The 17154-nt window shown below is 38.4% G+C and overlaps 2 protein-coding genes across 4 annotated transcripts; both read left to right on the top strand.

The window, feature by feature from the left end:
• Positions 1 to 2873: 2873 nt before the first annotated feature.
• Positions 2874 to 4415, top strand: LOC115755413 (plasma membrane-associated cation-binding protein 1). 3 transcript variants are annotated; one of them, XM_048284979.1, is made up of 5 exons: positions 2874 to 3063; positions 3174 to 3291; positions 3406 to 3495; positions 3611 to 3695; positions 3925 to 4415. In XM_048284979.1, exons 2-5 carry the CDS (start codon positions 3184 to 3186, stop codon positions 4185 to 4187), a joined length of 546 nt encoding a protein of 181 aa, XP_048140936.1. In that variant the 5' UTR covers positions 2874 to 3063; positions 3174 to 3183; the 3' UTR covers positions 4188 to 4415. The 3 variants fall into 3 exon arrangements, with proteins under 3 accessions (XP_048140936.1, XP_030550656.2, XP_030550657.2); XM_030694796.2 differs by having other exon boundaries at positions 2875 to 3037; positions 3175 to 3291; XM_030694797.2 differs by having other exon boundaries at positions 2875 to 3037; positions 3143 to 3291.
• Positions 4416 to 14522: 10107 nt separating this feature from the next.
• LOC115730212 (translation initiation factor IF-2-like) lies at positions 14523 to 14933 on the top strand. Its single transcript, XM_030660810.1, has one exon. The coding sequence runs from the start codon at positions 14523 to 14525 to the stop codon at positions 14931 to 14933; it is 411 nt and encodes a 136-aa protein (XP_030516670.1).
• The last annotated feature ends 2221 nt before the right edge of the window (positions 14934 to 17154 follow it).

The raw sequence follows: 17154 nt of genomic DNA, 5'->3' as shown, positions 1-17154 counted from the left end.
TATATTGGGTTCTTGATCTTCTTGATCGCCACCGTGTTTGGCGAGCGTGGCAACCTGGTGGTTAGCTCGCCTAAGCTAGGGCGGGTCTCGCTGCACCATCAATTATCGCTGGCGGTGGGGTGGAGCTGCTCCTCCACCTCTCTCTCTCTCTCTCTCTACTTTTTATTCTACATATAACACATTTTGATCTAACCGGCATTAATATGACAACACATTGCAGCTTTTTTCCTTTTCGCATATTTAATCTTTGATGACCAACAAAGAACCCCACCCCCCCCCAAAAAAAAAAATAGGAGTTCAAGGATTTGATAAATATATTTCCTAGCTGAAATGTCAATTAAAATTGAGTGCAGAATCTATCTTCTCTAATCTCATAAGATATAGAGAATGGTGTGTTTCAGATATAAGCACCGTTTTCATGCGAATAACTATAACCTTATCATTAGGTTATATATATATATCAAATCAATGCAAACTCCAAAATAGTGACAAATAGATAATAGAGATGAAGATTAATTACGACGAGTACAAGCTTCATCATTAGGAGGGAACAATTTAGATGACACGTCAAGAGCCTAAATGATCATTTAGTGATAAAATAGGTGCATGTGTAGACACAATAACAAGATTTGTTTAGAAGCAATCATACAATGGAAAGTATATGTAACAGCTCATTGATTGAGCGCTCTCACACCAAACACAAATGGGGCCAAGTGATGTGTTTGAAATATGTTCGGATACACTTCAATGGACATTTGTGGGTAAAGTTTTGAAATTGAAATTCTTCAAGGATTTGCTTTTAACTCTAAGAAGTTTGTTAGCAAGAATCAGGGAATTCATGGCAAATTTTCCTCCCATCTGTTTGTTTTGAGGGTTGGTGCCAAAGGTGCAGCTTTGATTCTCTCTTCCGCCTTTCTTTATCTATGACCACAGACCTATCATCTCAATGTAACGTGTATGTATGCACCTTGACGGTCGCTGTTTCTTCAAAGAGTGGATAAGCAGAAATTTGGAATAGAATGCGTAGGTTGCTAGGATCGTCAGCTTGACTCTATCAAAAGCTCCTCTAACACCAATAAATGAGTGTACTCAACATTTTCCCTATAAAAATCTCATGTGATACGTATAGCCCCTTCAATTGTGTTTTTGGTAACATGTTAATGTTCTGATTAGACATACAAACACAACGAAATAAAGCATAAAGGACAGAAAAAGAAATCAAGACACAAAGTTTATTCTAATTCATCCCTATACTATGGCTTCATCGGGCAAATGATTCTATTATAATTAGCACCTGTAGGGGTGAGCGGTTCCAGGTTTCGGGTAGGTTCCATCTAGAACCCGGAACCTACCCACTAATACTGGTTCTTCATTTTTCAGAACTTAAAACCTACTCTGCGTACCTTGAAACACGGAACCTACCCTATCACGGGTTTCGGGGTCCGGTTCCAAGGTACCCGAGAACTTGCAATTTTACTAAGAACACTTGAGAAAAGCAGCTCCAACATCCACATAATCATTTTTAATCACAGAGAGTGATTAGCGGTTGATAAAAAAAAGTTAGTGTATTACCAAAGTGCAAGATTGTGAATTATAAAACATGAGACTCGGAGAACTCAAAGTATTTGTAATATACCAGCATGCCAACTGTACAATACATTTTTGAAATTATCTCAAATCACTTCCCTTTTTGAGTATAGCACAATCGAGCTCAAGTTTTCAAATTTTTTTAGCTTGCTCTTGTAAACTTCTCTCATGTTTAGTATGTTAAAAGAGTTTGAGTGATTTCAAGATCACATTCCCAATTTCTATGACATATATACAACATAAGTAGCAACATTCTCAATTTTTATGACACATATAAAAGTGCCAGTTCCGATTCCGATTTCGCCTCTGGTTTCGGTTCGGTTCCATAGAGAATCGGGGATCCGGGACTGGAACCGGTAGTTCCTCAAAATGCGGAACTAGGAATCGGACCCTATTTCATTAGAATTTGGAACCGGTCCGAAACCACGGGTTTAGTTCTCCGGTTCCCGATTCTACCCCGAAACCATGCTCACTCCCAAACACCTCTCATCTCTCTATTATAGTTTCGACAAAATAAAAAAAAAAAATCTCTATTATAGCTCTCAATTTCAAGAGAAAGACATTATATATAGGCCACACAATAGTTATTTTTGGGCCCAAAAATAAAATACCAATACAATACAGGTTCAAATTATAAAAGTCCTATGAATGCCCGGATTGGCCCTTGTACCTTGGCTTGGTTACAGGAGCAGGATCCCTTGCCTTCTTAACAATGAAGGATATGAACCACACCTAACAATTGAATGTTATAAATGTATGCCATGCACGAACATCCTCATTCTAAACGAAAAAACCGCTCTTCGAAAAGCCAATCCTCTGTAGAGAGTCTGTATCCGAGCAAAAGGAAAAGGATGATCAAATAGGCAATATGCTGATCGATTTTCATCGAGTGTTTACGAAGGTGGTGGGTCGTGGCTTAGCTATGATTCGGATGTCGTGTTATGGGGAATCAAGAACGGGGAGGCGGTCATCGACGGCCTGTTCGGGGTTGTGTACCAGCGAAGCCACGTGAGATTCGATTGACTCACGTTCACATTCATGTCTTTACAGCTCGACATCAGGGCAACGTTGGGAGTAGGCCCCGCGGATTCGACGTTGCCACCTTTGAACGAACGAGCTTGATTGCCGTAGCCAGCTGTCTTCTCTCCAAGCTTTGGCCTTTATGCCCCACCCGAGCCGAGGGCTCCGCAGGTCATTTCGTGGCCAGTTGGCTGACACCAACCAATCAAGAAAACCTGTCCATTATTCTATCATCTTACGTCAAGTGATGGTTCGATATATATGTATTTTAATATCTCTCTCTCTCTCTCTCTCTCTCTCTCTCTCGTAGGCTCTATATGTGCCTTGATTCCAAGGGACATTTTGGCTATCTATAATCCACAACAATCCCGCCCTTCCTAGGTCGAACGTATTTGCCTTCGGACACGACACCAGCAGAGACATAGCACGAGTAAGTTCAGCTCGGATGTTTCACCAACATGGCATTTAATTCCTCGACCCTATCTGAGCTTGATGGGCTTCTAATTTTTCTATGTTGGTTGTACTCGCTTTGTAGGATTTGCTTCCGTTTCATCTTCTGTAATTAGGGAGTGAAACATGGGTTACTGGACATCCAAGGTTCTTCCCAAGATCAAGAAAGTGTTCGAAAAGAATGGGAAGAAGACTGCGGCTGCGGAGGCTTGCAAGTCCTTCGATGATTCTAAGGTCCCTTGAGGGTTGGGATTGTGGTTTTTTCCTTCTAGCCCGGTTAACGTGGCTAGCTAGCGTAGTTAATTACATCTTTATAGGTTTTGTTGATTCGTGTGTTTCCTTGGACAGGAGGACATAAACAAGGAGTTTGAGGAGAAGAAGACACAGCTTCAGCCTAAAGTAGTGGAGATATATGAGGCTTCCTCCACAGAAGTTAAGGTACGAGTGGAACGTCAGCCACATCGATCCAATATGTGTAAATTATCTTTAGTCCTATGTCGATATATACGACCTAAGAATAACACATGCGCTTGGTATGCCGTGCAACAAGCAGGCTCTTGTTAAGGAGCCCAAGGAAGTAGGAATCAAGAAGAACTCGGCCGCCGTCAACGAGTTCCTAGGAGAGCTTGTGAAAATCGGTGCTTCTTCCCCCCCTCACAACTTGTCGCTTGTCTTAGCATACATGCATCGACGTCTCATGTGATCACTCAGTGTGCGCATCATATGTATAAGTGATTTTAATGTAATGTGTCTTATATTTCTCTGTACTGGTATCATCCTTATCTATGCGAGAAGCAAGTACACATGATCTGATATTGTATGTGCGCACTCTTGCTCATGTATGTGTAACTAATTATGGCTGTGCAGAGTTTCCTGGATCGAAGCCAGTATCGGAAGCGTCGACAAAGTATGGACCAGCCTTGGTATCGGGGCCCGTGTTATTTGTATTTGAGAAGGTGTCCACCTTTATAGTCACAGAGGAGAAGGATGTTGAGGCTCCTCCAGCAGAAGCGGCAACTTCTGGAGAGGGAACTGGGGTGGTGGAAGAGAAGGAGGATATTGTCGCCGAAGAAGCAGCCGTAGAGGCCCCGGAGCCTGCCAAGGAGGCTGCAGAGCCACCGAAGCCGTGAGAAAGGAAAAAAATTTAAAGGAACAGTATCATCAGTCATTTATAGTGAAACTCCCGTGCACAAGGTTTACGCAATACCACGATAAAAGCTGATTTGTTATTCTTTTGTTGCATGTCCACCTCTTTTTCTTGTACCTTCGTCTTTATTTTGTTTATATTTCGTGAATCAAACATGTAGCTCTTGTTTGGTTTTCGCTTTTCCCGAATCAACCAATTAGTTCGATCGTCACTTGCTTCGGGTGTGGTCTCTGGGATGCTCCAAGGTGAACGCGATGAAGCTGTGGCTACTGCTTTTGATCTTCTAGACTTTCAATATGCGAATCACTATTTTTAAGTGATTTTGTTCATATTTCCATATTGAGCTATCAAGCAAGTTGGTGAACCGATAGAACTAATATGGAATTTTGCATTGTGGTTTGCAAAAAAATTGTGAAAAGAATCCTGGGCCCTCGCGGGTCCGTCAATATTGTATCCGTTCCATCTGTTGCATTGTACATGATATTTTCTGCAAGTGTGATTCTTGGTTCTTCTATGGTTTGGTCTTCATCTATATTCCGTGAAGCGTTTGCCTTATAAATACAAGTTGTGTTGGGAAATTATATTTTATTTTGAAGGAAACAAAAATCACATATTTTGTTGAAAAAACTTTGATTTATATTTTAAGGAATTACTACAAATATATCTCTTCGCCTTTTGCATGTAATGTGCTTAACGCTTATCTTGATAGAACCAAGCGGGTTTTATCCTCATTGTTTATTTATTTTAGCATATTAAATTTCCCTACTAATGGTCAATTATTTGGTTTGGATTTCGTTCCAAAGTTAAATTAATTATCTAAGCAATCACAAAGATATTCTTATGACTTTCCATTCAAGGAGTCTTCTTTTTTTTGGCAATCACTCATTAGACACTTACTTTATTTAGATGCTCTGTTTAAGGGTTCTAAGATTTGTTTGTATGGTCAAATGAATCTTTTCAAGATTTTGATTGATCTCACCTCAACGACTTGTGATCTTTATCAATCAACCAATAGCTAGTTTTTGGAGATTGATCCTCGGGGTGGTTCTGTCCAACGAAAAGCATGGAAGACGAGGACTATAAAGAACACCACATTCGAAGACAAGTGTGAGAGATCAAGTGGGATAGCCTTGGTAGAGGGGGATAGCCTTGGTAGAGGCATAGCTCGCTACTGTTGGAAGTACTTGTGGTTGAGTAATCACATCTTTCTATAATCTCTCATTTGATTACTTAGTGGAATCCAGCCGAGTACTGTTAGTGTGGAAGAGTGAATGTAGGCTTACCAAAAGTCGAATCACTATAATCCCTTGTACATTGTTTTCTACTCTCAACTCGTCTATATTTACTGTTTATTAGAAGCATTGCTTAATTCTGTTAATTACTTTTGCTCCTATAGAACTCGATCATTTAAATTCAATTACAAACACTTATTCACCCCCTCTAGGTATTAGGTCTAGCTAAAAACAAAAATTGGTATCGGGGCTTAAGGCTTGTTATTTGAAGTGTGTACTTCTAAGCTAACGATCTTCAATGGCTAGCATTCTTGGAGCATGTATTGTGGAAGGTCAGAGTAACACCCGACGTCCATACTTTGATGGAAAAGACTACAATATCTAGAAGAACAAGATGAAAGCATTCATCAAATCTACAGATCCACCGATGGGGGATGTCATGCAAAACAAAGCAAATCCTATAGCATCTTCATCAAAAGAAAAAGTTTCCGAGGAACAAAAGCTCAGCGCCACTAATTTGTCCAAAAGAGAAGTTTTGGACTCTAGAACTCTTTATTCCTTTTACTGTGCTTTATCTCCGGCCTAATATAATCGTGTTTGTTCTTGTGAAACAACAAAAGAAATTTGGGATAGTCTTCAGGTTAATCACGAAGGAACCGAAAGAGTCAAATAGACAAAAACAAATATTCTCATTGGAAGATATGAATCTTCCAAAATGAAACTTGATGAATTTATGTCATAGGTTTATAGACATTGTGAATGGATTAACCTACTATGGTAAGTAGATCTCACATGCTGAAAGAGTCAACAAAATTTTGAGAAGATTAACAAAGGAATGGAGCAACATCAAGACTACAATACGAGAAACCACGAGAATTTCTCCTATATCCGTTGATGAGCTCGTGGGAACATTAACATCCTATGAGCCTGAACATCAGAATGATGAAGATGATACAAAGGGAAGAAAGGAAATCTCTTTGAAGTCAAAGATGAATAATTTAAGCGATACAAATTCTGAATAAGATGAAAATGATGAAGAATTGGCCTTAATGGTAAAAAAATTCAAGAAAATGGCCGGAAGAGGGAGGAACTTCAAAAGAAGACGACCATTCAAGCAATCCGACAAATCTTATGACATTTTGTATTCCGACTCATTTTTGGAGCTCTGAATGAATGAAATGTCTCATGGATGTATTTCAGCTAAATCTCACTCAAAATTGATCTTTCTAGAGAAGACTAACCAAATGGGAATGACTATTTAGGAAAATCAAGTACGTGGATCTAAGAACTTAATCTTGGACTGTCTCTTTGACCATAAAAATTGTCGAGGGAATATTTTGGACCAATATAGGCCGATTCTAGAACGGTTAAGGAATGATTTGGGTAATGCCCTACACTTGGATCACGGGTGATTCCATTTGACCTCACACGGGTTCCGAACGTCCCTAAATCATTTTCTAACGATTGTGTCCATCGGGACTAATGATAGACCCTCGCAATTATGTGACAACCAAAGTCGCCAAGACTCGAGTAATTCTTAAACGTGGTATTAATCATGGGTCGATACATGTAACTCTTAAAAGCCGCCCGTTAGTTTGAGATAAGCTGAAATTTCAATTAATTGAGACCGATCGCGAATCGGACTTTGAAATTAGACGTCGGACCTTCGGGGGTTCCAATAATTAAATCTTGGACGTTTCTTCATCCAGAGTACAATTTCTTCGCGGTTCACCCCAAAGGGTTCAAGAAAATGAAATTAGGACTGGAAATGGGAAAAGACTAATCTACCCTTGGAAAATATCTATTTTTTCACTTTGACCAAAGGGCATTTCGATCAAATACCCCCATAGTAGCCGAATTTGACTAGTCAATTATGAGGAAATTACCAACTTGCCCTTCTTGCCTTTCAAGACCAAAATATCTACCAAAAATTATCCTAACCTATTATAATTAATTTTTCCATCATCTTCTTCATAAATTGCAAGAAGCTTTCTCTCTACCCTTAGCTTGGCTGAATTTCCTTCTTGCCGCCATCACCACCGCCGAAATTTCTTCAAACCATCACCGGCCTTACCTTGAACCACCGAAGCCGAGCTACCACCGTGGGCTACTCGGAGTCGCCGGATTTCCGTGGGTTAAAGCTGGCCAAGAGGAATCACCAAAACCGCCGCTTGGTTCAAGTTTTTCTCAACTCTTTCACCGAAGGATTTGCTAGATTTTTAAGGTAAGATAGTTTCTAAACCTTGATTAGGTAGTTAGGATGCTAAATGACTTAGAATTGAGTAGTTTTGGTGAAAAAAAAATTGGATGGATTATGCTCTTGCTTGCCATGGCCAAAAATGGAGAAGGAGGAGAGAGAAAAATTGTGTTCTTGAAGTAAATAGTTCCTCATGAGTAGAATTAGATGGTCAAGATTGAAAGTCACTTTATTAAGATTGATCGTGCGGCTCATATTACACCTTACTTTATGAAGATTGATCACATGGCTAGGATTAATTGTGGCCTTATTATGCTTTAATCCTATGGTAGAGATTAAACGCACGTTAGGATATTTAAATCGTACGGTCCCCATAAATTGCCACGTTAGTAAAATGTAATTGTATGGTAAGTATTAATTGTACGTTAGCGTAATTTTAATCGTACGGTGTATATTAATTGCTATGTTAGCATAATTTTGATCGTGTGTCGTAGATTAATTATTGCGGTAGCATAAATTAATCGTGTGGTCCCGATTGGCCAATGGCTTAGTGTGATTTAATCGGGTGGTCCCGATTTAGTAATTATCTAACGTGAGTGAATCACGTGGTATCGATTGAATATTTCTTCGGTATAATTTAATCGAGTGGTCTCGATCGAGCGGTTGGGAAAAATTAGAAAGATCGTGTGGTCCCGATCTTTTGTTAGAGAATATTAGTGAGACCGTGTGGTCTCGATCTGCTAATCAGGAAATTTAGCAAGATCATGTAGTAAGATGGATCGATCGGGAGGTTTTTATGAGATCGTGTGGTGTTAGTCGAGTGATCGAAGGATTATAATTATTATATGGTCTTTATGAGGAATAATCGAGCGTGAGTGTAGAATTTTACCCTAGAGGCGTTAAATGCGGGGTTCTGTTTATTATTTTATTCCGAGGCGTTAAACGCGGGATAATACCCCGAGGCGTTATTACGCAGGTTATATCGACCTAAGGCGTATTATGCGGGTCCGGGCTATATAATGGCCCGAGACGTTATTACGCGGGTCTGTCCATTTATATTGTAGCCTGAGGCGTTAAACGCGGGCTTTGGAGTAACATGGAATTTTTATATTGTAGCCTGAGGCGTTAAACCGGGTTTTGGAGTAACGTGAAATTTTTATGAAGGTGTAGCAAGTTGGGAGAAAGAATGACGTGTATCCTAGAATTTATTTGGTGAATTATTGACTGAGGAAGAATTTCTTGAGAATTGCTTATCTAGGACGTGTCCGGAGACACTAGTGCCCCGATCTAGGATTAGAGACTTTCTTATTGAGATTTATTCTCACCCCATCGTGGGTTATCCTTTTTCAGACCCTCCGCCTCGACCATGAACGATCCGCCGCAAAGATTTGGAATCTCCCAAGACATGGAGACGGTAATCACAGAGTATCCGGTGGGGGAAGATAAGATGTATTATAGACATACTACGACTATATGGGTAAAAGTCGGAGAGAATTTTTGGAAACCCCACACCTACCCGGCATGGACTTACCGACACGGGGACATGTTAGTGAGACCTGCGAGGGGCTTTGACATCCCCTATAATGGAGTTGGAGAATGGGACCCCACTTAGGCTGCCCCTCTTGATGGTATAGTGACGAGCCCGAACACCAGCCCCGAGGATTCGAAGTCCGACCTAGAGGACCCAATGCCAGAAGAGGATGTGGAGATCGTAGAGCCATCGGATGTGGAGTTGCCACCTGAGATAGATGAGGAGATGGAGGAAGCTTTAGGGTATGAGACTGATGATAAAGAGGATGGGGCTTAGGGTAGTTAGCCTCTTGACTTTTGTTGGGTGATTTTCTTTTAGAGGAAAGTTAGGCTTCGACCACTAGATCTTTTTGTTATAGGTGGTCATAAGCTTGTATAGTGGCCTTTGAAGCCTTAGGTTTGACTTGTGTAAATGATATGTGGATGTGTATATAAGTTTTTCTTTTACCGTCCCAAGTCATCGTATTGTTGTTGGTTTCTGTATGGGTTTTGGTTTCTGCTTTCGCATTAGTTGTTGGCCTTGGATCCTGGAGAACTATATATAATCGTGGCTAGAAAGGATGTTGGCGAGCTCGTAGGGTTTGGGTTGTAACAAATCTTTCACTGAAAAAGATGAAGGTAAATAAATAATTTGTTTTGAATGCGGAAAACGTGGACATATAAAACCCAATTGTCCACTTCTGAGAAAGAAGAAAGGAAAATTTGAAAAGAAAAAGAAAGCCTTGAAAGCTAAAACATGGAGTGATATCGAGTGTGAAGAAAGTGACGAAGAAGATTGTGCAAACATTTGTCTGATGGCCAAATCAGATTCTGAAGATGACAAAGAGGTAAGTCTGCTTGAAATCCCTAATGAAGTATCTGATTACATCGATGAGTTATGCTTGGATTAGAAGAATGCCCTTAAGAAAATCTTTGAATTAAAGAAGGAGAATTTGAAATTAAGGCAATAGGATCTTTCTAAAAATGAAAAGATTGGCTTCCTTCAAAAAGAATATTATTTTTTAAATCAAAATCATGATTTACTCAAGAAAGAAATTTTAGATATACATGAAAATCATGATCTTCTTAAAAAGGAATTTTCAAAAATTTAAGAAAGTCGCAAATCTCTTTTAAAAGAAAACGATTCCTACAAACAAGAAATTTTAGTCATTCGCAAAAATTTTCTCTAGGATCATAAACTTTGGAACATATCCTTTCCATTCAAATTCCTTATTATAATAAAAGTGATATTGGTCTAGAAAAAGAAATAATTCTGCAAAATAATTTTCCAAATTACAAAGAAAGACGAAAACAAAGACCTTTGAAAAACCCTTACAAAAATCATTTTCGAAGATAATTTGTAAAACCTGTTGGCCACTAATTCTTCAGGTGTTCAAACTGTGGTGGCACAAATCATTTCAAGAATAATTGTCCCAAAGTTTGGAATCCAGTCAGAGAAATTATCTTTAGAATGGCAGAGTTAACTAACGTGGAAGGACCCAAGAAAATTTAAGTACCAAAGAAAGTGTGAATCTGCTTATCTATTGTAGGTACCAAAGAAGAAAAACAAATGGTACTTGGATAGTGGCTACTCAAGGCATATGACAGGGGATTCAAGCAAATTCTCGGAACTCATCAAAGTCAATGGTAGAAATGTATCTTTCAGAGGCAACAACAAGGGTAGAATTATTGGCAGAGGCACGGTCAAAATTGGTAAGCTTACAATAAACAATGTGTCACTTGTTGAAGGGCTCAATTACAATCTGTTAAGCGGAAGTCAACTCTGTGACTTTGGTTTTAAGATCTATTTTTAGGAAAACAAGTGTACAAGTAAGACTGGCGATAAAACTCAATCTTTCACCAGAAGAAGACTTGGGGAACATCTACTTACTAGATATAGATTCACAAGAAAAAAAATGCCTTGTCTTTGTTAAAGAAGATTTAGATTTGTGGCACAAAAAACTTGGTCACATAAGTTACAAACAATTAGTCCAGTTCTCCTTTGAAAAGTTGGTAAGAGGACTATCTAAGGTGAGATTTGAAAAGGCAAAACTATGTATAGTATGTGCACTCGAAAAACAGGTAAGGAGTTCCTTCAAAACCAATCAATTCTGTTTCAACTAATTGAGCTTTGCAAGTTTTACATATGCATATTTTTGGACCGACTGATAATCAAAGCCTTGGTAGTAAGAATTATTGTTTGGTTATTGTAGATGACTGTACTCGTTTCACTTGGGTCTATTTTCTTGTACACAAAAATGAAGCTTTTACATATTTCTCAAATTTTGCAAAACTAGTTCAAAATTACAAGGGTTATACTATTTCTTGCATAAAAACATATCATTGAGGAGACTTTGAAAACCAGAGTTTTTCAAACTACTGCATTGAAAACGGCTTGTAACACAATTTTTCCACTCCCTATACTCTAGAACAAAATGTAGTTGTAGAGATGAAAATCGTTCTTTGCAGGAAATGACAAGAAACTCTATTAATTGAAAGCAAAATTCCTTCATATTTTTAGGCAGAGGCAGCTTCAACGGCTTGTTATCTTACAAACCGTGTGCTTTCAAGGCAATTTTGGATAAAACTCCCTATGAACTTTATAAAAGTAAAAAACCAAATATTTCTTATTTTAAAGTCTTTGGATGCAAATTTTTTGTGCTTAAGAGTGCAAATGATCGAACCGGTAAGTTTGATGAGAAGTTCGATGAAGCAATCTTTCTTGTATACTCAACTACAAGCAAAGCATATAGGATCTTCAACAAAAATTCACGTACTGTGGATATTCTCTTACAAATGAAGATATTCAAAACCTGGAAGACACTAAACACACGGACTCTATACAAGTCATCGCCTCTACTCAACCTAACTCTACCAAAGATCTATCTAGTTCTACCACTACCGATGACAATCAAAGAGATAGATTTGATCACAACTGGAAACATAAATCCAGCCATCCTATGGAACTTGTTCTTGGAGATGTGAAAGAAGGGATCAAGTCTCGCTCATCCTTCATGAAAATGATAGGAACATTAGCTCTCATTTCAGAGATAGAATGAAATGATATTTCAGAGGCAATCTTTAATGAAAGCTGGATAAAAGTAATGCAAGAAGAATTATATCAATTCAAGGTAAATCAAATTTGGAAACTAATACCAATGCCAAAAGATCATCCTATTATAGGCGCAAAATGGGTTTTTAGAAACAAACTCGATGACAAAGGTAGAGTCACAAGGGACAAAGCAAGACTAGTTGCGAAAGACTACTCATAAGAAGAAGAAATCGATTATGATGAGACTTATGCATCGGTGGCCAGGTTAGAAGCTATTAGACTTTATTAGCATATGCATGTCATTATGGCTTCAAACTTTTTTAGATGGACGTCAAGAGTGCTTTCCTAAACGGCTACATCAAAGAGGAAGTGTATGTAGAACAAACCACCTGGTTTTGAAGACCCCAAGAAGCCTGATCATGTTTGCAAGTTGAACAAAGTTTTGTATGGATTAAAACAAGCACCACGTGATTGGAATGAAATGCTAAGTACATTTCTTATTAAGGGTGGCTTCGAAAAAAGTAAAGTAGACAGTACTCTCTTTATTCAAACGAAAGGTAAAAACATTCTTCTTGTGCAAATCTATGTTGATGATAAAATGTTTGGATCTTCTAATAAAACTCTATGCAAGAATTTCTCGCAGATAATGACAAATGAGTTTGAAATGAGTATGATGGGAGAATTAAATTTCTTCCGTGCTCTTTAAGTTAAGTAAGACAATAATGGTGCCTTTATAAATCAAGAAAAATATGAAAAGGAGCTAGTAAAAAAGTTTGGACTTGAAAATTGCAAGAAGACCGAGGCACCAATGTCTCACTCCTCAAAGCTTGACAAAGATGAGAATGGTAAATAGGTTGATCAAAAACTCTGCAGGAGTATGATTGGATCACTACTCTATCTATCTGTCTCTAGACCGGATATTCTCATTAGTGTTTGCATGTGTGCCTGATTTCAATAATAATCCTAAAGAGTCACATCTTACAGCTATTCAGAGAATTATCAAATATGTTAGTACATATCCTACACCTAGATTATGGTATCCCAAAGGTTCAAATTTTAGTTTTTTAGATATTCTGACGCTGACTTTGCTGGTTGTCGTATCGATAGAAAAAGCACCTTAGGGACATGCCAACTAATGGGTACTATGTTAGTCTCGTGGTTTCCTAAGAAACAGAGTAGAGTGGTTTTATCAACTGCAGAAGCATAATATGTTGCACTTGGAAGCTACTGTGCACAAATGCTATGGATGAAGCAACAACTCATTGATTCGGCATTAAAGAATCAAGTGTGGAAATCAAGTGCGATAATACAAGCGCTATCAACTTGACAAAAAATCCCATTCTCCACTCAAGAGCTAAGCACATAGAAATTAAGCATCATTTTATACGTGATTATATGCAGAATAATGATATTTATGTTTAGTTTATTGATTCCAAAAATCAATTAGCTGATATCTTTACAAAGCCCCTTGAGAAAAATAGCTTTGAATATATACGAAATGAACTTGGAATTATTAATCCTTTCATGAGAATTTGAACAGATGGAGGAAGACGGCTCTAAAGGCAACTGAATCTTTTTTGTATCAAGAATAATCGGGTAAATGTTTGGAAAGAAATAAGGTATGTTCACAAATCTTTATTTGATTATCTGAATATTCATTTGTCTGAATGAATTTCCATCTAAAATATTTTATTGAATATTTGATTTTATTGAGTGTTATCTTTTCCAAAAATAACTGCCTGTTGCCAATTTTTCAAAATCCCTATATTTTCGGGTCATTTTGAATTTTGCTCAAAAACTGGTTCTTTGGTAACTACTCCTCTCTATAAAGCCGAACAGTTGCCTTTAGAGCCGTCTTCTCTTTCAACCGCTCTCGAGAAGCCCTTTCTCGCATTCACAAAAAGATTCAGACTTCTCGCTTTAAACCTCTCACATTCTCACATGTACAGGACCGTAACGAAGAAGGCTGGCCAATTGCCGTACGGTGCGCTGATCACTAAAATCTTTCGAGCGTTGGAAGTAAAGCCACCTCCATAGATGAGGCAGGAGATATTACCAAGTATGACTGTTGGTTCAAACACTCTATTTAAGATGCATTTCACTATGACTCCAGATGGATGGATGGACAAAGATGGGAACCCCATTAAGATTGGATGCAATATTGATGAAAGAGCAAATGAGATTATTGCTGTTACACTCACCAGTCGAAAGAACAAGCCTAATATGAAGGCTTTGCTCAAAGCTGTTGCTGATTCTTGACAAGAGAAAAGGGAAAAGAAGTCCAAGAAAATTTCTACTTCGGGTAAGTCCTCTAACTCATATACTACCATGTCTAGTGAAGTATCACCTTTGAGCAGAAGGCCATCTCAAGCTATAATTGAAGAAAGGCTGGAAGAGTCATTGGACAAGAGGGAGTCCACACTCTCAGAAAAGAGATCACTGCTAGATGAAAGAGGGAAAAATGTGTCAGAGGAACATGAGAATGCAATCAAGGAGGTTGAAGATAGGATAAGAGGATTTGATACTGAAGACAGAGAGGAAGCCATAGCAGAGGCTAAGGCTAAAGCAAAAGAAGAAGCAGATGCACACGCCAAGGCATTGGCTGATGCCAAGACTCAAGCTGAAGCCATGGCAAAGGAGAAACCAGAAGTTGAAGCGCTCTCAGAGAGGAAGACCATCGTACAGTCACAACAAGATGCAACTACTGCTGTTTTACGTGTGATCGAGCAAGAGAAATAAAGGAAGTCTGCAGAACTGAAAGCTGCAGAGCAACAAAGGCAGAAACAGGAGGAAGAAGATAGAAAGCGTCAGGAGGAGTACTTTGCCACCTTGAGAAACGAGCATGCAGGAAGCTCGAGAGTGAATGTCACCTTGGGAGAAGGTGTGAATCTGACTAACCTTGCTGCCGGATCAACTGCTCAGGGGGAGGCTCTGGTCAAAGTTCTTGATACTTTCATGCAGTTTATGACTAATCTTTAAGATGAACAGGATAGAGTCAGAAGGCAGATTGACATACATCGAGCTGAGCTTTTCAGGGAGGTTGAAACTCCGAGGGAGATAATACAAAATCATGAGGTATTTCTTCGAGAGGAAGTCAAGAAGGCATAGGATCAGGTCTTGGGGGACTTAGTTCAATTTGGCAAAAAATAAAGTTTTGCTGGCCAAAGAGATGAAAAAGTGAACTGAGGTTTTTGATATGATACTGAATGAGTTGTCCACATTCAACCTTATCCGAGCACCTTTTAACATCATCACTTTTCAGCTCCTCGTCGCCTGCACCACCACCTTGAAAATACTTCCAAAGAACTGTGTTTCACTTTAGTTACTTTGAACTCTTTTAATTTTGGTGTTGTTTATTAGACTCTTGGCTAAAGTGCAGTGTACCCCGGTACTATAAACTGCATCTATAAATAAGGTCGTGCTTACTTATCTTGTTCTATTGCTTTGAATCATATGATATCCAACAATGCCTATTTTGTGATGCTGACAAAAAGGGGGAGAAAGTACAAGAAGTTCAAGCTCAATTACTTCACAGTAAGTTTTTCGCGACAAAGAAAAGCTAAGGTACATCTAGAATTGTAGTACTCACTTTTGAAAAATTATCTGATGCAAGTATCATGATTATCAAAATCTTTTCGTAAGTTATAAATGCTTGAAAGGGTTTTGTCTCCATCAAAATAGGGGGCGATTGTAAGGAAATTATATTTGATTTTGAAGGAAACAAAACTCACACACTTTGTTGAAAAGAATTTGATTTATACCTTGAGGAATTACTACAAATATACCTCTATGCCTTTTGTATGTAATGTGCTTAACGCTTTTATCTTGATGGAAGCAAGCAGCTTTTATGGCAAAGGCAGACCGATATGGAAATCGTGACGAGATATATTTTTATCCTTATTGTTTAATCAATCTCATTCTCTTATTTATTTTAGCATATTAAATTTCTCCACTAACGGTCAATTATTTGGTTTGGATTTCGTTCCAAAGTTAAATTGATTGTCTAAGCAATCACAAAGATATTTTTGAGACTTTCCATTCAAGGAGTCTTGTTTATTTGGAAATCACTCATTAGACACTTACCTTATTTAGATGCTCTGTTTAAGGGTTGTAAGATTTGTTTATATGGGCAAATGAATCTTCTCAAGATTCCGATTGATCCGACCTCAACGACTTGTGATCTTTATTAATCAACCGATCGCTAGTTTTTTGAGATTGATCCTTGGAGTGGTTTTGTCCAGTGGGAAGCATAGAAGACAAGGACTATAAAGAGCACCAAGTCGAAGACTAGTGTGAGAGATAAAAAATTCATTATCCTTATTCAAAGAGAGCTTCATTTCATAGATTTGTCTACTTGAGCGTTTACTTGAAATCTTGTGAGAGGTGTTATATATAGTCAAGTGTGTAGGGTGGGATAGCCTTGGTAGAGGCAGAGCTTACTTCTATTGGAAGTGCTTAAGGTCAAGCAATCACATCTTTCTATAATCTCTCATTTGATTACTTAGTGAAATTCAGCCAGTAGACCATTAGTGTGGGAGAGTAAATGTAGGCTTACCAAAAACCGAACCACTATAATCTCTTGTGCATTTTCTTCTACTCTCTACTTGCCTGTATTTACTGTTTAGTAGAAGCATTGCTTGATTCTATTAATTACTTTTGCTCCTATCGAACTCAATTGTTTTAATTCCTTATTATTTATTTAAGTTTGATTACAAGCACCTATTCACCCCTTCTAGTTGTTAGGTCTAGCCAAAAACAAGAAGTTGTGTCCCCCTTTTGACACAAGCGATCATTCGGAGAAAGCTGTACCTATGAGGATCGAATTTGTTGGGCGATATGGTACTTCTTGTCTATTTGGAATAGTTATGGTCGTATTGTAGTTGCGTTGCCACTACGGTTGGTCTACGAGGTATTTTTAACTTATGTTCTTTTAGATTCCTTTTTAGTATAATTGTGCATG

The sequence above is a fragment of the Rhodamnia argentea genome, chromosome 9 (genome assembly GCF_020921035.1).
Source record: "Rhodamnia argentea isolate NSW1041297 chromosome 9, ASM2092103v1, whole genome shotgun sequence".
NCBI lineage: Eukaryota > Viridiplantae > Streptophyta > Magnoliopsida > Myrtales > Myrtaceae > Rhodamnia > Rhodamnia argentea.
Note: the sequence above shows the minus strand (reverse complement) of the source record. Positions and strands in the feature narration are given on the sequence as shown.